We start from the raw sequence: 26,087 nt of genomic DNA on the forward strand, positions 1-26,087 counted from the left end.
TTCAAGGCTCGGTTCTGGAACTACTTCTTCCATTTACCCTTTCTAAGGAGCTTTATCTGAGCAGTAATTTCTCCCCATTCAAATTTCCTGTGGCTCACTTTGGCTCAGTGAATATTTATTTGACTAAATTGAAGGAGGCCTTCTATTTTTTTCAGTTCCCCTTGAGATGAAGGTTGGACAAGGAGTTTTCCACCTGATCTCAGTTTGTTTTCGTCCTTTTTTTTTTTCCTCAGGTAAAAGGATGCTTATCATCCTCTGGATATAGAAGCCAAGAGATGTGAATACTAAATAGAAAATCCAGTTGTCACCACCATTAAGGAAGGTGTCCAAGTATCTGTAGTATAGTTCTTTGGCCTGACTGATGCTTGGAAGCCCGAGTTCTCTTGGAGTATTCCAAGGATTCTTGAGAAGCAAGTTTAATCTTGACTCCCAAGGGAAGTCCTAAAGTTCCACAGAGCTAGAGATGAAGACATGAGTCTGTTGGTCTAGAAATGAAATTCTGAGCAATGAATGTCATTGTCTCCAATAATGGCTGTCCTCTTAAACAGACTTTCTCTCTCCTGCCTGGGGAATAGAGTCCTGATGGGAATCATTCACTAATGTCCAGTTAGCAATTTTCCCTAGGCATTGGGACAATGCTGGGCTTTATGGTTGATACAGATCTTAGATCACAGAATGTTAGAACTGGAAAGGACAACAGATTTAAGCTAGTACAGTTCTGTTGTTTTACAGGTGATGAAAGAAAGGGTGAGGAAGATTAAGTGACTAAGTCACTGTCACTTAAGTTTTTAGTGGCTCTGTGCCTAGGAACATTAGATTTTTAGGATTATTCAGGATTATATGTCCTTTCAATAGACAGAAGTAACCTTTGACATCTTTTTTTTTTTTTTTGCCTTTTGGAGGGCCATTGGGGTTAAGTAACTTGCCCAAGGTTACACGGCTAGTTTTTTGTGTGGGTGTTAAGTGTCTGAGGCCAGAACTGAACTCCAGTCCTCCTGACTCCCGGGCCAGCGCTTTACTCACTGCGCCACCTAGCTGCCTGCCTTTGACATCTTTTAAGTTGGGTCTGCCCACCTGACCATCATGGTGAGAAAGGTGTGCTCTTCTTAGAGACTTGGAGATTTAATAAAGATGGCTTTGGTAGACAGAAAGGCCAATTTTATTTCTCCAGTACTTGAGGGTCAGCCATGTTCCTTGAATGAGGTTAACTGGGGTTTCTCCAGGAGAGATGTTCTGAGGTAATAGATACAGATATAGGCTGAGGGTCTGGCCATAGTATATAAGAAACATTTTTCTCCCCCCTAAGCTTTATCAATCACAACAGGTCCTTAGGCAAGTCATTCCTCAAGGCCTCAGTATCCTTTCTTACAAAATGAAGGGGTGGTCATGTATCAGAATCTTTATATTCCTCTTCCCCTTCTTTCAGGCATATTGTGCAGCATCTTGTGCTTCTGTTTAGGGGAATATCTCACTGGATAAGTCTTTGTGAGGAGAAAAGATTTAGTTAAGAGTGAAAACAGATAGAATGCTAAAAACTTTGAGCCAACTTAAAGTGGTCTGAGGCCCCAGATCAGATGAGCTCTCTATATATAGTCCCTTCCAGGTCTAACAGTTTGCGATTTTACCAGTCTATTAGTGGTACCTATAAAGAATCACCTCAGAGAGGTAACCATTTGTTTATGCCTAGAGTTATAAAAATACAAGGAAAAAAATTTAAACTGTGAAAAAACCCTTTACTTCCTTTTTACATAATTGATCTCCAAGTTAAAAAAAAATGTGTGCACAAAATTCCCTCAAGATCAGTGTTTTGAATGCAGAGATAGTTGGATACCAGGTCCAGCATTCTATCCACTGCAATACCTTGCTATCTCTAAAATGAGCATAGGGTTTGACTCAAATACTGCCTCCTACCCCATGTTAGATATGACTCATCATTTAATTGCTTTGCTGATATGTCCTGCTTACCCACTAGGCACACTCTACATTTTGAATTTGGGGAATAGTCATGATTCCTAGCAAACAAAGTTTACTTTTAATGAGGCTTTATAAAAATAACATCATGGGATTATAGAGTCTAGAACCAGAAATAATCTTAAAAGTTATCAATTTCCAAAAGATGAGGTGACTTGTGCAGGATCATACAGACAGAAGGATAGCTAGGATTTGAATCCAGGTCCTCTGACTCCCAATCTAGTGCTCTTTACAATACACCATAGTTGATGTCCTCTGTTGGCCTATGAGATGGAAAATGTGGCCACCACAATGCTGAACCATAAGCTCCTGGTGTCAGAGGTAGAAGAGAGATGAGCTGCAGTGCTGGGAAAGTGTTGTTCTCTCCCCCCTCCCCCCCTCCAGCTCTATTTGCACAAAGTAGATCTATCTAAACTTCAAATAAAGAAAAAAATTAAAAGACCTCAACACTCATTGATGATGACAATGATAGCATGCTACTTTTAATGAAAATGTACCATATTTTCTAGTTATATCTAGTTAATCATTTTGGATGGACATCTTTCTGAAATATATAATTCACTTCCCTGACCTCTTAAATAGAGAATGTTTATTATTAACTACCTGCATGGACCCTAGAGTTCATCTTTTCCAACTATGCTAAATAATACAGATATGTTCCCAGGGGCTATTGAGGTTTGTAAAAAATTGTAGCCCCCTCAAGAGCTAGAAGTGACAAGTGGAATCATGTGGTGTAATTCCCTTATTTTACAGGAGAGAAAGCTGAGGGACAAGAGGGGAAGTGGCCTGCTCAAAACCAAGAGGCAAATTAATGGTGTCTCTGGGACCAGGTCTCCTATGTGTATTTCCATTGAGAAACTGGATCATTTTTGAAAGTATTTTGAGTTGTCTTAATTCTTTAAGGAATAAGATGGCTAGGAAATTGCAGAAGCGACACGAATCTTCATAAAGCAGCACTAGTGAAGTGAGGGTTCTCCTCTGTCTTGGCATATCCTAACTATCCTTAATGCTCAGCTCAAATCTCACCACCTCTGAAAAATCTTTCCTAAGCACTCTGGTCTATACTCGTCTCCCACCTCAGAACTGCTACAGTCATCATAGCCTCAATCACACAATTGAGCATTTAATTATAGGTTTTCCTCTATTTTTTCTTCATGTGTCTTATCCTGATAACTGGACTCAAAGCTTTGGGACGAGGCATAGTGGCATATCACATGTGATCTGAATACCCTAGATTACCTAACATTTTTTAACATTTTTCTTGAGGCATATTAGGTACTTAGGGAATTCTGGATGATAGATTAAATGTATCCTGGCTTTTCTAAAACTACACCATCTCTTCCTCCCCTTCCAAAGCTGCATTTATGTTGAGGGACTGTCAGACCCTTGCTCTTCAGGGATGCTGACAATCCTCAAAATTAGGCTCCGTGGATGCACCACTTTAAATATCTCTAAGAGTTCATGTGCCTATCTAATCAGGCACAGTTGGAGTTGGTCTTTGCCTATTTGTACAACCAATAAAAAATATGCTTTTTAAGTTTTTCAGTAGCTTAAATGCATGACCTGCCAATATTAGCACTGACCACTCAATGGGGAATTGCTCAGGAATCTCCCCTACCATTCTGGTTGAAATGAAGAAGAGGGCAGAGGATTTTCCCCTCTGAACTCGATGTGTTAATATCTCGTGGAGGGTCTCATGAAGAAGATCCTTGGAAGTATGAACTCAGTTTCCAAGGTTTGGCCAAGTGGGCCTGGAACCAGGTCTTGCACATTATTCTATGAACATGTGATTTACTATATTGTGAGGGTTGGGGGAAGGAGGTTTGACAGGGCAAAAATTTCAATGCTAAGTTATATAGTGTGTCCATGTATCTCTAACTAGTATGTAGATGAATCATTTATGAGTTGCTTTCCAATTAACAAGATTGGAAGAGAGAGCAGATTTATTCTCTATAATTCTATAGGAAAGAACTAAAATTAATGAAAATTATGGAGGTGGGTTGGGCAGATTTTGGCTCAAAATTAACAAAACAAAATAAAAAACCTTTCTGACAACCAGATGTCAAAAACTGAATGATGATAAGAATGTTGTAATAATCTACATTTGTATAACTTACTATATAGCACTTTAAAGTTGATATAGCATTTTCCTCTCAATAATCTTAATGACAATAGATAACATTTGTATAACTCCTTATGGTTGGCAAAGCCAAGTACTATTCTAAATGATTTACAAATATTTCATTTTATCCTCACAACAAGGTCCTGAAGTAGGTGCTATTATTATCCTTGTTTTATAGATGAGAACATTGAGGCTGACAGAGGTTAAATCATTTGCCTAGGGTCACACAGCTTAGTAAGTACTTACGGTGAGATTTGAACTCATGTCTATCCACACTCCAAGTACAGTGCTCTTATCACCTAACTAGTCCACCTATTATTCCCATTTACAGTTGAATCAATTGCAAAAAAAAATGGCTAGCCTATGACTACACAGCCCATAGGCTACTTGGCAAAGTCACTGAAGAATCTAAGCAGGGGCTGAATGATTCTCTCTCTGGGATGTTGTAGGAGGGGATTCCTACTTTGGCTGGGAGTTTGATGGTTTCTAAGATACCTTCCAACTTTCTAGGTTCTGATTGTGTGGTCTGCAGAGGCAAACTCAACTTGTTTTATGAACAACCAAAATAAATAAGATACATAATTCTGTTGTTGTTCAAACGACTGGAGTAGGCTCTCCATTTGCTTGATCACCGAACTCTACTGTTTGGAAGTTTAAGTCATAGGAACCAACACCAGGCAATCTGTCATGGTATATAGACACAAGTGCTATCTTCATTTATTATATGACCTGGCATTTCCTTTAAGTTTATTCCTCATGGCTTATCCTGGTCAGGCCTATTAATAATGATGATGATAATGATAATAACAGTAAAAACTCATTTATATAACACTTTAATTTTTGCAAACTTTACATTTGTTTTCTTATTTGATTCAAATAGACTGACATGGGAAAAAAACTGACATAGAAAAGATCATGGAATAGCTCAACATGATGACAAAGATTCTATGATTCTACATCTCACAATACTGTCTAAGTGAATAAATCTTAAACTGCTAAAAAGAACCTGCCCTCTAAATGAATTATTCTTAAACTACCAAAAAAACCTTGCCCTAAGATGATTCACTATAGAGAGCAGTTTCACATGAGGAGTAAAGATGGTAACGGGAACGAGATTGCAGTCTTGGACTTTGGCGGGAGCTTAGTTACCCAAAGTATTTTATAAATATTGGTTTAAGGTAAAGCTCTCAAATTCAAATGTTAGAGCAAGGCTCCTGTGTTTGGCATTCAGAGAGCTGTGTTTATTTATTTTACTCAAAAGCAAACTCTTTGGCAGGAGGCAGATTTCTTGGCACTTACATCAGTGATCATTTTCCCTCGGGTCTTGTTTCTCTCTCTGTGGTTTGCTCGTTTCTGTTTCTGCTGTAAGGCCCGCTCCCGTGTAGTGCGATATTCCAGGGCAAACTCGCTGATGATTCTACAGAACTTATTAATGTTCACATCACGGATTGCGTAAGGAGGGTGGCCCATAAACAGTAAGAAGGAATGGAATCTGTAATTTATAAAAAAAAAAAGAAAACTATTTTCTTTTTTTAAGGAAAATGATTTACTTTTATAAAAACTTCCAGTAAAAAGAAATCCAGCCCATTCCTTTTCCCTTTCCCTTGCCCAATGCATTCTTCAGTTAAAAATCTTTTTTGCTACTGCAGAGGTTTTGGGTAATGAAACATCACTGGCACAATATGATTAAATACAAAATAAAAATAATTGACAAATTCTCAGACTTATGATGGTGATATTTACAGAATCCCATTTACTTGCATTACTTCATTAATTCTGATATATATTTAACATTTAAAATTTAACACTGAAAATATGCATAATTTTCATTTATCATAAGCCACTTTAAAAGGATGACTAAACTTAGGGAAATTTTAGAGAAGACGACAGAAGTTTTCCATGCCACCTCAGCAACACAGGAAGAAAAGAATTCCTACTTTATAGGAGTTCGTAAAATGGCCAAATAATTTCATATGCCTAAAGTTTACAACTGATCTTAGGCAATAGTATGTTCTACTTTAAAATGATACATGTTCTACTTTAGTTAAAGTATGTTCTACTTTAAAATAAAATACATCTAAAGGAAGTGTCTGGTGCAGTTAAGGATGAACAAGGTTCAGCACGGCAAGCACATTCCCATGTCAGACTTATGATTATTATTGCTGCTATTAAGGCTGAAATAATTTAACTCACATAAGACTCTAAATCTGAACTACAAGCATCAATCTACATGTGAACACATTGACCAAGCCTAGGTTCTTGCTTCTAAACATGGAACTACAGGATTTATAAACTCTTCTTCAAAAAACAAAAGCAAAAACCAAATGACAACAACAACCCCACCCCAACAATGTCTGCAGCCTAAATAAAAAAGGAACAAATTTTACATGCAACTGGGAAATAAGATGTGCTGGCAATGGGGTACAGAAATCTATTTTGCCCCACAGGAAAGTGAGGGGGAGGAGGGGTGATAGATGGGAAGGCAGACAGGGGGAAGGGGTAATCAGAATGCATACCATCTTGGGGTGGGGAGAGGGGAGAAATGGGGAGAAATTTAGGAACTCAAAATCTTATGGAAATGAATGTTGAAGACTAAAATAAATAAATTAACTTAGAAAAAGTAAAAAAAGGGACAGAAGTGAGCTTAGAAAGCTTCAGAAATGCTTCCTAAAGCATTCATTAGGACAAGAATGACTCATAATCTACAACCCAGTCAATGTAGTTTAAGAAGGATATTGATAACCCAAAGAGTATCTAGGGGAGATCAACCAGAGTGCCCTTGAGTCCTCATGAGGATGAAAAAAACTGGACATGTTTAACCTGCAGAAGGGAAAACTGGGGTGCGGGGAGGACCATGATAACTATTTTCAAGATGTAAAGCAGAAAAGGTATTGGAGTTATTCTATTTGGCGCCAGAAGGAAGAAGTAGGAGAACCGAGTGGGCATTGTAAAGAGGTCAGTCTAGGCTTCATGTCAGCATTAACTTCCTAACAATTGTCCAGTTATTCAGTCCTGTATGACTTTTTCTGACTCTGTGGATCATACTGCCCATAGGGTTTTCTTGGCAGAGATATTGGAGTGGTTTGTCATTTCCTTCTCCAGCTCATTTTATAGATGAGGAAACTGAGGCAAACAGGGTTAAGGACTTGTCCAGGACCACACAGCTAATAAGTATCTGAGGCTGGATTTGAACTCAGGTCTTCCTGACTCCAGGTCTAGTGCTCTGTCCACTGAGCCACCCAACTGGCTCCTCCTAACAATTAGAGCTGTCCAAAAATGGATTGGGCTGCCAGAAGATATAGTCGATTCTCTTTCCTTTTGAGGTCTTAAACTGAAGCTAAATGATCAGTCTGGGGTGTTTTGTAGTGGTGATTCTTTTCAGGTATAAGGTGGACAAATGATCACTGATGCCCCACCCAACTCTCAAGATCTATGATTGTGCTATCAAATATTATTGATATCTGCAGACACAGATGTCCTGCTTCCAAAATTGGATACAAATTTGTAGCTTATTTCTTTTTTTAACAGAATATTTTGGACTACTGATTTTTAATTAATAAAGATCCATCTGCTCTCTCTTCAATACCTCTACCACACACCAGCAAGTTTGAGCAAGAAGTAGCACCACCAATAATTTTTCAATTAGTATGCGGCTTAAGCTATATGCTCAGCAACAAGATGGTTCCATAAGTCACATGAATTCCCATTGTGAATTGGAGGCAACAGTGCAGTTTCAAAGTGTAGGGATCAGATCTACTAATCTTCATGGACCATAGCAATATAGACAGGCAGCACTGATTTGTCTGACTAGAGGTTTATGGTCAGAATGACTATTAGAATAATTCCTCTGTGTGTGTGTGTGTGTGTGTGAAAATCTCTATCATTGCTATGGATTGTATAGTTCTAATGAATTCAGTGGAAAAAATTCTTTTTTATTTAGGAAAATAGAAAAAAGTATGGGTGAAGATGTAGGGAGCTCTAATTAGTGTGGTGGGGAAAACACAGGCACTCTTGGTAGGTGGTCTCTATTCTGTGAAATAAGAGGAAGGACATTAGCTGAAAGCCATGGGGTAGTATAGAGGCAACAGGGCTTTGAGGAGAGAAGATAACATTGGAACAGCTTCTGAAGAAGGTAAGAAAGAGGATTAATCAGGGAAGAATACCATGTTACACTAAGGGTCCATTTAAGATTAGGTAACACTCATTTGTAGTGAATCCAGGTACCACAGGAATCTGTGGAATTTGTGGAATCTGTAGATCTGTAGAATCTGTAAAAGCAGAGAGAACAGACTGTGGGGGCAGGGGGGCGGTAATCCAGGAGTCACAACAGAAAGCATGTAATTGGTGGTAAGGCAAGGGAGAGGAGGGAGTCAGAGGTAGAGAGCAGTATATAGATAAACTGGTCAACTATAAGGTTAAAACTGTAAAGAGAGGAACCATGCTTCCACCTTTCTTTTTTGCTTCCTCCTGTTTTCTTTCCAACCTCGAGAATATCTGATTAGAGTTCACCAAGTATAGGTTTATTGATAAGGCAACATGTTGGGGTAAGTTAGTCCCTGTGTTTTTTTTATCTCTTTAAATTTCTAGACATATCGACGTAGGATGAAGGGTGTGAATATGGAGAATTTTGTGCTCACCCAGAGAGAAGATTCATCCCTCAGGTGTTCTTTGGGGATCTAAGGATTTTAGGATTAGGGTATCTAACCTAGGAAAGACAAGAAAGACTTCTAGAGCCATGACCTACCTCCTGAGATTCAGATCCTTATTCCAAATGTTCAATAGAAAGGCTTAACATGTATAAAACTGAACTTATCTTCTTTTCTCCTAAACTTAACTTTTCCTTCTAGTTCTCTCATTTCTGTTAATAATGCTACTTTTCTATCAGTCATCAAATGCTGGAGATCTGTGTGTCATTTATAATACTCTTTTCTTTTCTTTCTCTCCTGCATCCAGTGTCCTTGTAGATTCTCTTTCTACATTGCCTTTCACATCTGTTTTCTCCTTTCCATTATCCATAACAGCAGTTAAGTTTAGGCTCTCATCATTTCTTATCTGAACAACTACAATGACTTTCTAATTGGTCTTTGGTCTTTCATCTTTAATTTACCCTACACAGAAAATCAGGTCAGATTAACCTTCCAAATCAAAAACTTTTGATGGTTTGCTTACTGATTATAGTCCCATATCCCTCTACAATCCAATCTAACTTTAACCTGTCTTTCCAACCAGACACTCAATATTCGTCTCTTTCTCTCCTTTGATTCCCAGAGCCTTGCATATACAGCAGGCACTCAATAAGCATTTGTATAGTCCATTTATATATGTGTATATATGTATATGTATATATACATACATACATATGACATGCATGAGTACCACTCTGTTAACAAGAGACACGTTCTGAAAAAGTTGATTTTAAAGTAGTTTTTTTGGGAGGTGGCATTTACCAATATTTTAAATGCACCAGGGTAGTCAAGAACTTAAAAGAAACATACTTTATCTTCTCGGCAGAATGTAAGCTCCTTGAAGGCAAGGGCTGTTTTTGTATCCCAGGCATCTAGCACAGCACTTGGCAGGGAGTAGATACCAAACCACTGTTTGTGGTTGGAGTGAAATGAAGTCAATCTGTCAAATGCTTGTGTGAAGCCAGGAAACCAGCATGATTTTAAGGAGACAAGGAATAAGAATCAGAAAATATACTTTCAGTTCTTAGTTCTGACACCTTCCTCGTTCTCTGACCTTAGGGTCTGGTTTCTCCATCTATAAAGTGAAAATAATACATTTACAGGCTGTCTCATAGGGTGTTGTAAAGATAAAATAAGATAATGTATTTAGTGTCATATGCTAAAAAGGCTGTTTAAAAAGGTAAGGTAAAGCTAATAACTGCCCCATAATTTCATGTCTCTCTGTCTGTCTCTATCTCTCAGTTTGCTTTGTTTATGGAAAGAAAAAAATAATACAAACCATATAATCTGTGTCTTTCCTTTAAAGGTCATTTTAGTGATACTAGAAACTTGATCTCCATACTGAAAGTCTAGTCTATATACACGTGGACGCTTCTGAGTCATTTTAGTTACTGCTTAAAGGATCACTAATTTAAAACATATGGTGCCATATTAAATGTATGGTGTTTCTATCTAATTATATACTCTGAAATTATACTCCTATAACATGCCCTTTTCCCCTAAGGAAAAAAATATGAGTTGTATATGTAGTCTACGTGACAAAACTGTCTGATCTCTGCAAAGACCGCTCTGCCACTAACCACTTTTAAGCATTGCATAACTTACTTAGCTTCCTAGGGCCTCAGTTTCCTCATTTGTAGGATGAAAGGCTGGACTAGATAACTTTCAAAGCCTCCATTTCTGCTCTAGAATTTTGTGTCTATGATTAGACAACACTTTTACAAATAAAGAAACAAGTTCTATTAAACGTGTTCATGCCTGAAATTTGTCATGAAACCAAGTAATCTGCCAGTTCTGCCCTTGCTCTTTTTCCAACCTTTAAAAAATTTATTTTTTTCAATTAACAAGCATTTCTTTTCTTTTCCTTCCTTCCAATTTCCTCTCCCCTGAAAAAAAGACAAAGAAAGAAAAAAGAAAACCCTTGTAAGAAGTATGCATAGTTTAAAAAAAGTTCCCTTTACAACCAGTGTCTCTGATAAAGGCTTCATTTCTAAAATATATAGAGAACTGAGGCAAATTTACAAGAATACAAGTCATTCCCCAATTCATAAAAGATATGAACAGGCAGTTTTCAGAGGAAGAAATTAAAAGCTATCTAAGGTCATACAAAATTGCTCTAAATCACTATTGAATAGAGAGATGCAAATCAAAACAACTCTGAGGTACCACATCACACCTATCAGATTGGCTAACATGGTAAAAACAGGAAAATGATAAATGTTGGAGAAGGTGTGGGAAAATTGGAACACTAATTCATTATTGGTGGAGTTGTGAATTTATCCAGCCATTCTGGAGAGCAATTTGGAACTATGCCCAGAGGGCTATAAAACTGTGCAGACCCTTTGACCCAGCAATACCACTTCTAGGGATGTTTCCCATAGAGATCATAAAAATGGGAAAAGGACCCACATGTACAAAAATATTTATAGCAGCTCTTTATGCGGTGGCCAAGGCCTGGAAATTGAGGAGATGTCCATTAACTGGGGAAGGGCTGAACAAGTTGTATATGAATGTAATGGAATACTATTGTCCTATAAGAAATGATGAACAGGTGGACTTCAGAGAAACCTATAAAGATTTATGTGAACTGATTCTGAGTTAGGGGAGCAGAACTAGGAGAACACTGTACACAGTAACAGCCACAATATGTGAGGACTGATTTTAATAAACTTAGTCCTTCTCAGCAATACAAGGACCTAAAACAATTTGAAAAGACACACAGCAGAAAATGCCAACAACATCCAGAGAAAGAACTATGGAGTCAGAATGCAGAACAAAGCAGACTATTTTCTTTTTTGTTTTATTTTTTTTTCTTTCTCATGGTTTTCCCCATTCGTTACAATTCTATGCAACACGACTAACGTGAAAATGTGTTTAATAAGAATGTATGTGTAGAGCTCATAACAGATTGCAAGTCATTTTGGAAGTGAATGTTGAAAACTAAAATAAATATTTTTTTAAAAAAAGTATCCACATTGGCCATGCCCAACAAGGTAAGTCTCAGTATACATCTTGAGCCCATCACCTCTCTGACAAGAGGTGAGTGACATGTTTCACCATCAGTCTGGAAAGTAAGGGATGGCCATCAATTGTAGAATAGCTGAACAAATTTCAGTATATAAATATAATGAAATACTATTGTGCTATAAAAAATGGTAAAGGGGACAGTTTTAGAAGAACCTTTAAAGACTTGTATGATCTAGAGTGAAGTGAGCAGAATCTGGAGAACAATTTATAGAATTGTAAAGACAATAATTGTAAAGACAATATTGTAAAGACAAACAACTTTGAAAGACTTAGGAACTCTGCCTTTGCTATTGTCCCCCAGAGGCAGAATGCTGGCTTAGTAACAACCTAATAAGTGGAGATATTAGCCAGGAAGTTGGAAATCTTTTTTGTTTGTCAGGGAGAAGGGAGCCCCTGGAGCAGAGAATCCCTCATCCAGATTCTGTCTGCAATGACAGTTCCAGGTACCAGTTCAACAATAAGATCCTCTGAAACTATGAAATAGTATGATTATTTTCCTCAGAAGAAACCTATTGTACAGAAGAAATGACTGATCACCCAGGACAAATAAGCACTTCTTACCTTGAATTTACAGCACTAATTTTTGTACTCTTATTTATCACATTCTAGACTAAAGAGTATTTTCAAAGTATTAATATGCTGATGTCCCAACTCTTTTACCTATTGATTATTCTTCTGTGAACAATCTTCAGAATTATAATTCTTTCTGCACAATCTTTCAGGAACTCAGACATTCTTTGCTTTAGAACTGGTTTCATTTCATGTTTAGCAATTGCTTTGAGGTGATCCCAGGATGCTTTGCATCTTCGTTCCATCTGACACAAGTTGTCTTGAAGTTGATCAAAGTCAACCTGAAAACAAAAGAAACATTAATAAACTCTCTGGAACAAATGACCACCAAATCTGTACATGGGCCATCTGTGCTATAATGTCCAGTTCCCATAAAGAAAATAGTTGAAAGTTAAAACAACAACATCAAAATTTTCTGATTAATGCTTGGAATGATAATTTGAAAATCATTCATATGCATATTGATACTGATAATTTGGCTGCAAAACTATTTTCCAAGTGAAACCTGGGGAATGGAGTCACCTTTTTCTGTCATACCTGGAAAGAAATATTTACCAAAGCTCAAACTTCGCACAGCAAGATGAAGGGGTTAAAAGTCTGGTCAGAGACTCTTCCACATACAGTGGAACAAGATAATCTTCTTCCTCTAACATGACATTTCACTTACTATAGGTTTGTGTATCTATATCTATCTATATGAAATACACACATACATATACATATAGTGTAATGGTTTGAAGTTCACATTTACATGACACTTCATGGTTTGCGAAATGCTTTAAGACTTGATAGTGATCTCATTTTCTCTAAACAGGCTGATGTAGTGAAGGCCAGCAGATAGCACAAAATGACTGCACTGACCTGCAACGACAAGCTAAGAATCATCACCAGCCAACTCTGAAGGGGATAGGAAAGCGAAGGACTCAGTGCTGACCGACGTGAGTCTCCTTTCATCCTCTTTCCCTTCCTACTTTCTTCCCCACTCTCTCTTCCTTCATGGCACATTTCATTCCAGTGGCTCCATTGTTTAAAGGCCTGCTGCTCTCAGATTCCACACTCCGTGAACCTGATATTTTCTTATTCCCATGTGACTAAAGGGGCTCGGGGAGGGAGGAAGGTGGAAGAACACAGCTACTCTTTTTTAGTTTTATGCTCTAGGACAAATTCCTGTGTTTGGTGTGAAGCTTAAGAAGAGCCAGTTTACAAAACCAATGTTACCAATAGCAACCAATGAGAAACTTGGAATAAGAACGGGGAATAAATGATGTCATCAGGGAAATATATGATAAGGAAGAGTGGATGGGCTGGTCACATGACAAGAGTGAGGGATGATGGGTGAACAGAGTGCTCTACTAGTATTTTCTTGATGCAAGGAGAAATCAAGGAAGACCTTAAACTCATTGGATGTTTCCCCCTTCTCTCCCTTTCCTTTTATGATGAACTTATGTAAGGATACCCATAAGAGCTGTGCATGATGGTCAGGCGTGGATGGTCACAATCTGCCCCAATGCAGGAAACATTTGAATCAAGGAGATGGCAGTTCATTCTGTTTACCAATAAATCAAACTCTGGGATTCTCTCAGAGTATTGTTATTGTGCCAAGGCAGTAAGTAAAATTTAGGAGGGGGCAGCATGATTGTCTTAAAGACCTCAGTGGGAAACAGTCTGACAGAGACCCAAAGATAAAGGAAGTGCCTTTAAAGTTCATTAGGAAGAACTCAACAGGACATTCAGAATAGTCACCAGAGTAGAAAGCTTCAATGCAACACTTCAGCATTTGTTCTGGAGAAGACTTTAAGATCCAACATCTGTAGCAAAGGCAAGAGTTTTCTTCATTGTTCACAGACATACCTTGGCTGACCTAGTGATGGCCCCAATCTCAGAATATAGATCTGTACTGTCTGGGAAATTTTCCACCACCATTGTGCACACATGGTGAAGGAGAGACTGTTTGTGAACAGTGTCTTTGACCTCTGGAACCTTCTCGAGGTAGCTCAACTCAAATGCTTTGGCCTGTTTGGCAAGAAAAGAAAAAGAGAATGAGCTTAAACCTGTTTTACTTTACTCAATCTCCTAAAAAGAACATAAAACTATGCTAGGAAACTGTGCCTGGTTTAAAGGCCTCTTCTGTCCAATCCTTAGTAATTACACAATGGCCATTCTATAGTACAAAGACTCTTTCTACTCCCCATTATTCCTTCACCAAAGGCCTTTAGCGTAGGACAAATTAACTGTGTTTATGACGACCTCAGTTTCATCCCCAATATTCTCTTTCGTCTCTTGATGTCCTCCCTCGGGTTCCCGGCTACCCAGCAACCTGGTGCAGCCTCTCTTTCCATTCTTCCTCCCATCTTATCAGCTTTTCTTTTACTTCCTTCTATTTAATATTTTACAAAATCAATTAAAAATTCTAGGCCCCTCTAAAAGTATAAACATTTTTGAACATGTAGCATGAAAAAAAATTGAAAAGAGAAAGGCACTAGAGATGGCCCTTTGACAGTAATAAGTATACATTAAGAAAAATGTGCAGATTGTTCCCAAGATAATTTATTGACATAAAAGCTGCAGGTCTACATTAGAAGCACTGGATTGCACATGCATTCTCAGGATGAAATTTATCCCATATTTCCATGAATAATAAATTAAGAGTTTTGTTAAATGGCACATTATGAGAAATCATAGTTGCAACCTTTGTTAACAAATGTTCCTATTACCAAAAAAGCAGGGAGAGGATAATAAGATGCTTACGTTAGAACCATTGAGGAAGTTCCCAATGGCTAACAAAGTAGACAGAATGAATCCCAGGGTTTTATTATTTTCCAATTGATCTATTCCTTCCTTCAGGTCCAAAAGTGGTTCAGCCACCTCCTACCAGTTAAAAAAAAGGATAAGAAAGTAGAATTGGAACACATGTATAACTTATTTCTATTTTTTATTATCATCATAATTATCATTATTGTTATGGTTACTGAATGAACATAGAGACTGAGGCTTTGGAAATTATAATCTAATAATAAATCTGATTGTCTCTGGCATATATAAATCATAAATGCCTGGATACTTCCTTTTGGGCACCTAAAAGTGTCATAAGGGGACACACATTGGCTTTGTAAACCTTGCTCTGGTCCCAGGAGAAACCATGAGACCTAAGCATATACCTCTACATGACAGAAATTTATGTTACATGTAGAACCAAAGTTGTGGGATATATGAGGTGGGGTGTGAAGGGAGAGCAGACATTCCTCGGTTACATTCATAATGATTCTGTAGACCCTTACGACCCCAGACACTTGACTTAATCTATAGGACCAACATTAGTTTATTCTTCAAAACACAATTTCTCCTCTCTTCTCCTTTCTCTCTCTCTCTCTTTCCATTCCTTCATTCTCTTCCTCCTCTCTTTTTCTTTCTCCACTCCTAATTCTTTAATTTATTTTGATCTTCTTCATTAGCCTTTTTTTCTTTCCTGCTCTGGGTCCCATGGGTCACTTCCCATTCTGTATTAGCTAGTCTCAAGCATGTTTACTTTAAGTAAAACTCATTAATTTAGAGCCTTTAATCAATTAATCAATATGCATTCGTTAAGGACTTACTCTGTGCCAGGGACTGTATTAAGCTCTTGGGACGCAAAGAAATGAGAAAATAGGCCTCAAGGAGCCCACCTTCTAGTAGGGGAGACAACACATAAATAATTAAATACACAAAGATACAGGCAAGGTAGATGGAAAGTGATCTTGGAGAGGAAGGAACTGCAGTCTAGGGAGGCCTGGAAAGGTCTTCTGGAAAAGATGATATTTGAATCTTAAAGGAAGCCAGAATTTCTAGGATGTGGAGATGAGGAGGTAGAACAATTCAGGCACAGGGAAGAGACAGACCAAAGGCATGGAGCAAGGGGGCTAGTATGGACTGATTTGTATATAATATAGAATAGGAAGGGACCAGGCTTAAAGAGCTTTAAATCCAAAACCAAAAGTTTTTATTTGATCTTAGATGAAATAAGGAGCCACTGGAGTTTATTGAGTATGTGTGTGAGGAGGGGGTGAGATGGTTTGACTTGTATTTAGGAAAATACTTTGGCAGCTGAGTAGAGTACAGAATGGAGTAGGAAGAGTCAAGGAGAAAAATTAGAAAGCTATTGTAAGTAGGCTAGGCAAGAGGGGATGAGGGCCTGACCTAGGGTAGCAGCTGTGTTAGTTGACAAAAAGTGATCCCTAGACCAGAGGTGCTATAAAGGCAGAAATGACAAGATTTGACAGTTGACTGGGATGGAGAGCAAGGAGCTGGGAATGACCATTGGATGGCAAAGCTGGTCATGCCCTAGCCAGCAATGCAGACATTTGAAAGAAGGCAAAGTTTAGGTCTCTTTCAAATATGTTAAGTCTGAAACGTCCATAGGAAATTCAGTCAAAAAAATGTGCAAGAGCCAGTTTGCGATATGGGACTGGAACATTGGAGAGAGAACAGGACTATATATATGGATCTGGGGAAAATTATGCATTGAGACGATAACTGAACACATAGGATCTGATGAGATCAGAATGTAGAAAAAAGAGAACAGGGCCCAGGATAGAGCTAATTAGAGAGTTAGTGGGACCACAGTTAGTGGGCAGATATAGATAAAGACCAAGCAAAGACTCAGGAGGAGTAATTGGACAGGTAGGAGAACCCCCAAAAGAGCAGTGTCATGAAAACTTCAGAGAAGTGAGACTATCTAGAAGGAGGTGATCAACAGTATCAAAGCTTGCAGAGTTCAAGAAAGCTGAGGTTTGAGAAAAGGCCATTTAAATTGGGCAATGAAGAGATCCTTGGTAACTCTGGAGACTATGGGTTTATTTGAATCAGATCAGAAGTCAAACTTTCAAAAGTTTAAAAGACTGTGAGAACAGGAAGGGGAGGTATTGAATAAAAAACGGTCTTTTCAAGTACATATGTAGAGAAGAGAAAGCGAGAAATAAGGTGATTGTTAGTAGGGAAATTAGAATCAAGTGAGGGTTTTTTTTCCCCAAAGGATGAGGGAGACAATGGCATGCTTAAAGGCAAAAGTACATAAGGAGATTGAAGATTAGAGTATTAGAATGATGGGGCAGCTAGGTGGCACAGTGAATAGAGCACCAATCCTGGAGTCAGGAGGACCTGAGTTCAAATCTCAGACACTTAACACTTGCTCGCCATGTGACCTTGGGCAAGTCACTTAACCCCAATAGCCCTGCCTTTCCCCCCTCTCCGCAAAAAAAAAAAAAAAAAGAAAATTAGAATGATGATGGAGGAAATTTGTTGTTAAAGATAGGAGAGGATGATAGGAAAGGGATCAAAATTCATGTAGGTTTGTCCTATGCAAAGAGAAAGTCCACTTTATCATCAGTTAAGGAGGAGATAATGTGGGGGTAAAGTCAGAGGAATGTTATATGAGAAGGGGAGAACGTGGAGCTCTCAGCAAATGGCTTAAGTTTTTCACTGAAATATGAGATGATCTGCTCAGTAGAGTGAGGGGAAGAGAAACTGTGGGAGGCTTGGAATTGTTCCTGTGGTGAGAGAATCGATAGGGAGGAGCTATAGAAGAGTTCCATTACTCCAGTGAGGTCCCTGGGGAGACTACAGAAATTTGCAGTGAACTCAGTCAGCACTGTGCTGTGATTTTCTCCAGTGGGGCTCATCCACAGCTCATGGAGAGGAACAAAGCAAGTAGATGGTAGGGAGAAATCTAGAGTTTCGCTTGGTAAAGTGTGACTGGTAAAAAGACAAGTGGAAAAAAAAAGGATCTGAGTATATAGCATAGTGTAGAGTCTAACTGGTCCACCAAAGGGGTCAAGATTGGCAAAAGAAGAGAGTGCAACAAACAAAGGGGCAAGGGCCTGGGAAAGTACTGGATCGGATATCAGAATGAGAACAAGCAGTAAGACTAGGGGTCCTGAAGCAGAGAAATATGGAATGATAAAATATTAGGATCAGATAAAGCAATGTTATAGTTCACAAATATTTAAGTAGAACACTTGAGGCTGATAGCAAAAGCAAGAGTATGGCTGCTTCTGTGTGTGGCTAAGGTGAAGTGGAAAAGCAGGTCATGGGGCCTGAGTGGACTGAGAAATTGAATTAGTGGATGTAGAACTTTCTCTTGGAGTCTGAAAGACCTGGCTTCAGGCCCCACCTCTGACCTAACCTCTTGGTGCCCTAAGCAGCCCTCTAAGACTAAGTCTACAAGAAGTACAGACCTGTATTGGTAGAGGGAGTTATCTGACTGGGAGTTTCCAACACTAATGAAATGACAAGTCTACCCCTTAACACGTCCACTCCCCCCCCCAAAAAGAAGTTATCTAAATGTGATAATTCAAATGGGAAATAGGTTGAAATGCAATTTTATCTACAAAAAGTACTTGCTAAGCATATTATTACTGTAAGTAGGCTTGTGAAGAGAATATTTCCTTCAGTTTTAGAGACATGTGGTACTTCAGTAGTTGCTGAGTCTAACTTCCCATCTTAAACAACAATTCCTTCCATAATATCCCCTAGACAGGTTCATCTAACTCCAGATTGAACTATTCTAGGGATGGAGCTCAGTATTTCTTTTCTAAAATTTATTTATTTACTTTTAGCTTACAACATTCAGTTCCACAATCCCTTGGGTTTCAAATTTTCTCCCCCTTCCTCTCCTCCCCCCTCCACCCCCAAGGCTTCATGCAATCAAAAATAGGATCTACAAATACCTTCATGTTAAACATTAGTCAAGTTGTAAAGAAGGATTATAATGGGAGCTCAGTATTTCTTAAAACAGCCTGTTCATCTGTTTGGTTGTATAGTCCTTTCTTTCTATGAAGTTAAAACCTACCTCCTGTAACTTCAACTCACTGGTCCTGGTTTTGCTCTCTGGATCTATGCAGAATATGTCTATTCCCTCTTCCATATGAAAGCACTTCAAATACTTAAGGATAACTATTTTATTTTCCCTAAGGCTTTTTATTCCCCATAGTACCTTCCATTGAAATGACCTCCATTGTTCTTTGCATGACTCAGCTAAAGATAGAATGAAGATAGGTAGAATGCAAACTCTTAATGTAAAATGTAAGTTTTTGGAGGACAGAAACTTTCCTTTTTTTTTTTTTTTTTTTTACTTTATATCCCTAGCATCTAGACCAGTAGCTAGTACAGAGAAGGCACTTAGTAAATGTTCAGTGATTCATTGATGAAAACATACCACCCAGATCTGAGCACAAAGCTTCAGACATGATCTGACTAATGGTAAACCTTTGGGAACCTAGACAGCTGAGTGTGGAGATACATTGCAAGGAGAGGGCTACTCAGTGCCCCTCAAATACCACTTCGTAGATAGAACTGTACTCTGCTTATGTCTATGGCTGGCCCAATCCCACGAATTTATGTGGATTTGTGAAGACTGGGCTGGATTTTCAAATAGATATTTTCATCACAGTCCCAATTTCTGTTGTACCAGAGTTCTTGCCTACTCAGAAGAGGAAGTCTGGGCATTACACAAACCAACGGTGATTAGAGCTCCCTACACTGACAATACTCAAGCCAGAGGAACATTCTTATGTCACTTCCTGGAATCACCCATCCTGCTTCCCCCTCCCCACTAGTCCTGTGTGCCAGTGGAAGGAATGGACCCACAGGGCTGTGCTTTGGCAGCAACTATCAGACTAAAAGCTCTTTGGCAAGCTCCATCGTACACCAGCTTGCCATAAGGTTTCCAGGTTTTTGGGTTCAGGACAGATACATTTTTATGTAAATTAATTACATGAAAATGACCCAGGAGGATTAAAGGAAGAATCCACTTTTTATGAGCAAAATGAGACATCAAGATGGCTTTGTTCCTTTAGAACGTCACTGAAATGGAGAGCTATTTTTACAATGGACTGGGAGGACGGTGTTTACAGATAGAGCCACTTGGGTTTATATTTGCTTAAGCATATGTTTTGCTGTAGACTGCATCTGCAAAGAGTAATTATAGCCTTGAGGGTCTCTTGTGCATTCGAGAAATAGCATCATGTATTGGAAAGAATACTGAACTTGGGGTCAGAAGATTTGAATCCTGGCACTGAGGCTGCCACAAAGTAGTTTTGTGACACTGGACTAGTCATTTATTTTATCTCCTTTGACCTTCAGTTCTCTCTCGAGGATGATTCAAATGGAAGATTCAGGACTAGACTCAGGTCTGCTGTCACCTGAACCAATACAACTACTTGCTCCTATCTGGTGCCCTTGTTTCTAGTCTTTCTTTTTAAGTCTATCTTCCCTGTGCTGCCAGATTTCATAATTTTATTCTTCCACTTAATAATCTTCAAAGGTTTCTCACTGCCAGTTTTTTTGGACCTGGCAATCAAAGCCTATCCAAGTCTGGGCCCTTCCTACCTACAAAATCTCATATTTCATGGTGCACCAACATTCAACATCAATGAACATTCATTAAGTATTTTTAAGTATTATTCTTAAGTATTCTCTGCTAGCCACAGCAAAAAAAAAAATGACAACTGGCCCTCAGGGAAATTATATTGCCCTGAGGGGGGATATGACATCTATATAGCTAAGTACACTAGCTGGTGGAATGTGATGAAGGTAAAGGAGAGATCCAGACAAAGTCCAGTAAGTGAACATTTATGAGTTAAACAAGGCCTTCCCCAGGGGCAGGGATAGGGGAGGGAGTAGCAATCTTGGTATCTGAGGAGGAAGAAGGTACTTGAGCTAAACTCTTCAGGAAGAGAAGGGCTCTTAAAGGTGGAAGTGAAGAATGTGTACATTTCAGACCTGGGGGATGACTGAAACCCCTTGTTTTAGTCAGCCTCATCTGTTCAGTATATGCATACTCCCTTTCAAACATGCACAGTACTTTTGTGGCCCTTGTGTTCATCACGATGTGTGGTGTGCCTTCACATTTTCTCTTATCTAAATCTTACCCATCTTTCAAGTCCCAGTACATCCAATAAGTCTATCCTTACCTCCCCCATACACAATGTTTGTTTCTTCTTTGGAACTCCTTGGGAATTTATGGTCTGTATCATTCTTGTCACCCGTTATGTGTTTTCTATGCATTATTAATGATGTGTGCATATGTGTTGGTTGTCCTATTGAAATTTGTCATTTCTTCCCAATGAAACTATAACATAGAGAGGGTCTACAAAAGGGCAACCAGATAGAAGGGGCCCGTATCTCATTCTTCTTGGCATCCTGCTAAGCACATCATAACCCTGTGGTAAGAATTCAATAAATGTTTTATAGAATCACAAAATTTGAAAGTTTGAAGGGGTCTTAATGATGATCTAGTCTGAACCACACATGAAAGGAATCTTCCCTGTAATATACCCAACAGGCAATCCTCCAACCTTTGCTTGAAGACCTCTAGGAAAGAGGAGCCATCTATATCTCAAGGCAGCCCATTCCACTTGGTGACAGTTTAAATTGTTAGGAAGTTTTTTCCTGACATCAATCCTAGATTGCTTGCTCTCTTTGCAACTTTTTACCCACTGGGACTGAATGGAAGAGGTGCAGTCTTTTCTCCACCTTACAATCCTTCAAATACTTGACAATGGTTATTATCATGTCTCACTTGAATTTTCTCTTTTCCAAATTTAACTGGCCAGTTCCTTCAACTGCTCCTCATATAACATGGACTCAAGACCCTTCACCATCTTACCTGTCCTTTTCTATACCCTCTCCATCTTCTCAATGTCTTTGTTAAACCATGGCTCCAGTAACTGAACACAACAAACCCTTTATATCTTATACACCTCCTTCTTCCTGGAAGCTGTAGCCCTCTTAGCAGAGCCCAATTTTTTTACTAGCCTTTTTGGTTGCCACATCACACTGCTAAATTTGTAGTTCATTAAAACATCCTGATTTTTTTTTTAGAACTGCTATCTAACCATCACCCCATCATCTTATTCTTGTCATTTTTATTGCTGTATGACTGATGTTGATCTTTTGCTTATTATTATTATTAAGTTGAATTACAGTAAATTCTAGAAGTATCCAATTCATAATGTGGACAATTCAGTTGTTCACAGCCTCAGAGCATGGAACAGAGAATTTTAGAGATGGAAGTGGTCCTGGAGACCAACTACTGTTTATTTTAAGAGTTACAACCATCAGCATTTTAGCCTTCCTTAAGGTGAATAACAAACATCTAGAAACTTAGGATAATTCCTGCAGTCTTCTGCTTCAGAGAAATTTTATTTAGGCTAGTCACTTGGCAGCCCCTCACTTCTTGGCTGAAGATATCTGGCTGTTCTACAACTTACAGGGTGTCCCTAAAGTCTGGACTCATAGAAAATCTCATTAGCTATGCATATTTTCAAGAAATGAAATGAATGAAATTTTGAACAACATTTTATTTAATTAGCATAAATGAGATTTCATAGGAAGACATGGGAGACACATAGGAAATCTTATTAATTAGTTAAATTAAATTAATCTCATTAATATGGAAAATAGTCCCCAATTGCTAATGAAATCTTTTATTCCATATGAAATTGTCATAGCTAAAATTTATGCTAATTAAATAAAATGTTGTTGAAAATTTCATTCATTTCATTTCTTGAAAACATGCATAACATGCATAGTTAATGAGATGTCCTATGTGTCCAGACTTTAGGGACACCCTGTAGAATACAGTTTTTCCAGTCTTCATGGTTTTGATAGCAGAGGTAGCCTCTCTAAACACTGGGGCCAAGGACAAGGAAGGTACTGTGTGCTTGGTAGAGCTCTACCCTCAGTTGTGGAAGCTGTGCTCAAAGCAGGTTGGCATTCCCACAGAATTTATTTTCTAGACTTGTCTACCTTTCTCTTAGGTGCTTGGAGGCAGATTGGCCCATGGGCTTTTGTCTTTAGACTTCTTCTTCCTTGACCCCTCTGACATCTCTGGGCATTGTTGGCCACCCCCTTCTATTCTTGGTTTCAGACACACTATATTTTCCTTCTTCTCTTCCTACCTCTCTGTAACAACATCTCTGTCTCCTTCACTGGCTCCTTACCCTCTCTACAATCCCTTATTGAGGCATTTTCCAGGGGTCTGTCCCTGGTTTTGTTTTCTTTTATCTCTACACTCTCTCACTTGGAATTCTGATTCATTCCCATGCCTCTAGTTACTACCTCTGTTCAGATGACTCCCAAATCTATAGTTCCCATCCTAACCTGTCTTTTCTTCTTGAGATCCATAGCTCCAAGTACTGATGGGACATTTCTACCTCAACATTCTGCCTTTCACCTCGATATTCAGCGTCCCTCCTGATCTGACTATTTCTATTGTCCCTGGGGGTATTCACCCAATCTGCCCCATGTCTGTAATCCCTGACATTTCCTCCTCTGTTCTTTCCCTTTACCAATCAATCATCACATCTTTACTGTTGAAGTCATTTCCAAAATGTCTATCAGTTTAATCCCATCCTCTATATTTTCATGACCAGTACCTTCCCATATGCCTTTATTTTTATACACTTGGACCAGGGGTTGGAAAACTATTGCCTTATGCAGTCTGCCACCTATTTTTTGTATAGTCTGAGAACTAAGAATGATTTTTTTAATGATTTTTAGAAAGGCTTGTGGGCCATAGTTTGCCAATCTCCTACCTATTATGATGGTCTCATTTTAGGTATACTAATCTCCACTTTCTTCCCCAGGTAGAGGGAACAAAACAGAGTATCAGTGACAACAACAATGCTGATTGCCAGAGACAATGGCCCAGGGAGCATCGCTGCAACATGTTGCTTCCTGTCCAGTACTTGAAACAATGAACATCATTTTTCAAATTTTGTCAACATACTCATCAAGCCAAAGTCTCAAAAATAACAGTCCCCTACTTGCTCATGAGAAGAGCTAATTTCTCAGGAACAATGGTTGTGTGTGGCCTCTTCTCTCCCTCTTTTACTGTTTACCTTTTCAATGACTTCATAGTCCATTTTGAAAGCCCAGAGTTGGAGTCTGGCAGACAGTTCACTGATGGAGGAAAGTGTGAGGAGGAACTGCTCAGCACTGCCTAGGGGGAGATCTGGGTTGGCCATCTGGGCCTCCTGGATTTTTTGCTTTTCCTCTTCAGTAGGGATCATGGTGAGAATTTTCTGGAAAGAGAAAACAACACAGTCTATTTTCTACTTGTAGTGTGCAGAAACAGCAATGCTTTCTATTTTCGTTCGACTAGAAACTGGAAATGTGTTTGCTGTTTATGGTGTTCCCTCACCAATGTCTCATCAGTATTGTGCTGTTGTAGTAACACGTCTCAGAGACAACAGAGAAGCAGTGTAAACACAGAGAGCCTGGGGAACATTCACTTGTGGATGGAGGAGGAAGGACTCAGAACTTGGGTCACAAGGTCTTACTGACAAATGGGCCCCAGGCCACTGTCCAAAGTGTGGGAAGGAAGACAGCCCCACAGCTGCAGAACCCACAAAACTGCTGCTAAGGGGGGCTGTCATGGCATGGTGTGGGTTCCCAGGCCTGGCAGCATGACAAGGTTTGACTGAGATTTTGACTAAGGTGATTTAGCATCAAGAGGAAGTGACTTGTTCCCCAGGGATGGGCCCATGCCCTTCTGTCAGGGGTGGGGGCCCTCAGTGTCTCCCTGCTTCTGAGCAGGGAAGGTCCAGTGGTGGTGTGATCACTTCACAGTAATCACTTGGTAGTCATGCCCTGTTCCCTTGCTAATCAACGAAACATGGTGGGCCAATCACCCTGAGCAACAATGAGCCCTCAGGACTGAGTGAGGCCTAGGGAAATCCTGACCCAGACTCTACCCATGACTGGACTGGCTCTGTACTGGCCCTCTACACCCCAAGAGAGTGAGACAGCAACAACAGGACTCAGTCGGTGGTGGTCTGGGCCCCTGTGAGGAGAGGGGATATTGTAGGGAAAGAGAAGAGAGTAGGAATATTGTAGGGAAAAAGCACACTCCCTCTATCCTGGAGATCTGGGAGCAAAGCCACAGTTACCCTGCCATAGCTACATCTTTGGACACACATGTATTCAGTCAAATTTTTCATTTTTTGACTTCTCTTTTTCAATGATCCTGAATAATTCAGAGCACCTTAGTGGGGTGCCACAATAGATAAAAGAACCAGGCTTGAAGTCTGGAGGTTCAAATTTGGCCTCAGATACTGGCGATGTGACCCTGGGCAAGTCACTTAATACTACTTACTTAAGTTTCCTCATCTGTAAAATGAGCTAGAGAAGGAAATTTCTTTGCTAAGAATTTTAAAAGTTCTTTGCTAAGAAAACCCAAATGGGTCAGAAGAGTCAGTCATGACTGAAACGACTAAACAAGATCTAGGCCCTGACCCTCTCATTCTACAGATGAGGAAGTAGTGACTTGCCCACTGTTGTTACATAGTCAGAAACAGAGTTGTGGGTAGCAAAAAGGTCTTATGGTCCCTAGATTGACGTTGCTTCCACTCACTGTTTGTCTAAGATCTCCATAGTTCTGAACATAGACAGAGCTCCAGGTAATACTAAAAAGGGGCATTTAGGAAAAGGAGAGAGAGAGAAATCAGGATAAGAATGGAAAAAAGAAAACAGTAAGAACATAAGCTTTGTGAGGTTTGGGTATTTTTGCTCTTCATTTGGGAAATATATTTATGGTCAATCAGTAAACTTTTCCTTTATGAATGTTTGGTCTATCACAGTTTTCCTTTTTTTTTTTAATTCCCAGAGACAGGCCTATAAACTGATCATATTTCAGTTTTGTCCATTTAAACCTTGAAATGAAAAGGTAAATGGAA

General features: G+C 39.1%; 1 protein-coding gene across 7 annotated transcripts in view; it reads right to left on the reverse strand.

The window, feature by feature from the left end:
- Positions 1–26,087, reverse strand: part of FHOD3 (formin homology 2 domain containing 3) — a 749,832-nt gene that overhangs the window by 33,076 nt on the left and 690,669 nt on the right. For all 7 annotated transcript variants that reach the window (XM_069075779.1, XM_069075767.1, XM_069075758.1 and 4 more), the window contains 5 exons: positions 24,252–24,434; positions 15,124–15,243; positions 14,227–14,388; positions 12,466–12,656; positions 5,393–5,585 (listed from right to left, as the gene is read on the reverse strand). In XM_069075779.1, coding sequence (XP_068931880.1) covers positions 5,393–5,585; positions 12,466–12,656; positions 14,227–14,388; positions 15,124–15,243; positions 24,252–24,434 — 849 coding nt within the window. The remainder of the gene's footprint in view (positions 1–5,392; positions 5,586–12,465; positions 12,657–14,226; positions 14,389–15,123; positions 15,244–24,251; positions 24,435–26,087) is intronic.

This window comes from Petaurus breviceps, unplaced genomic scaffold (assembly GCF_028583685.1).
Source record: "Petaurus breviceps papuanus isolate PSGF00001 unplaced genomic scaffold, PetGlider_PUasm1.0 151, whole genome shotgun sequence".
NCBI lineage: Eukaryota > Metazoa > Chordata > Mammalia > Diprotodontia > Petauridae > Petaurus > Petaurus breviceps.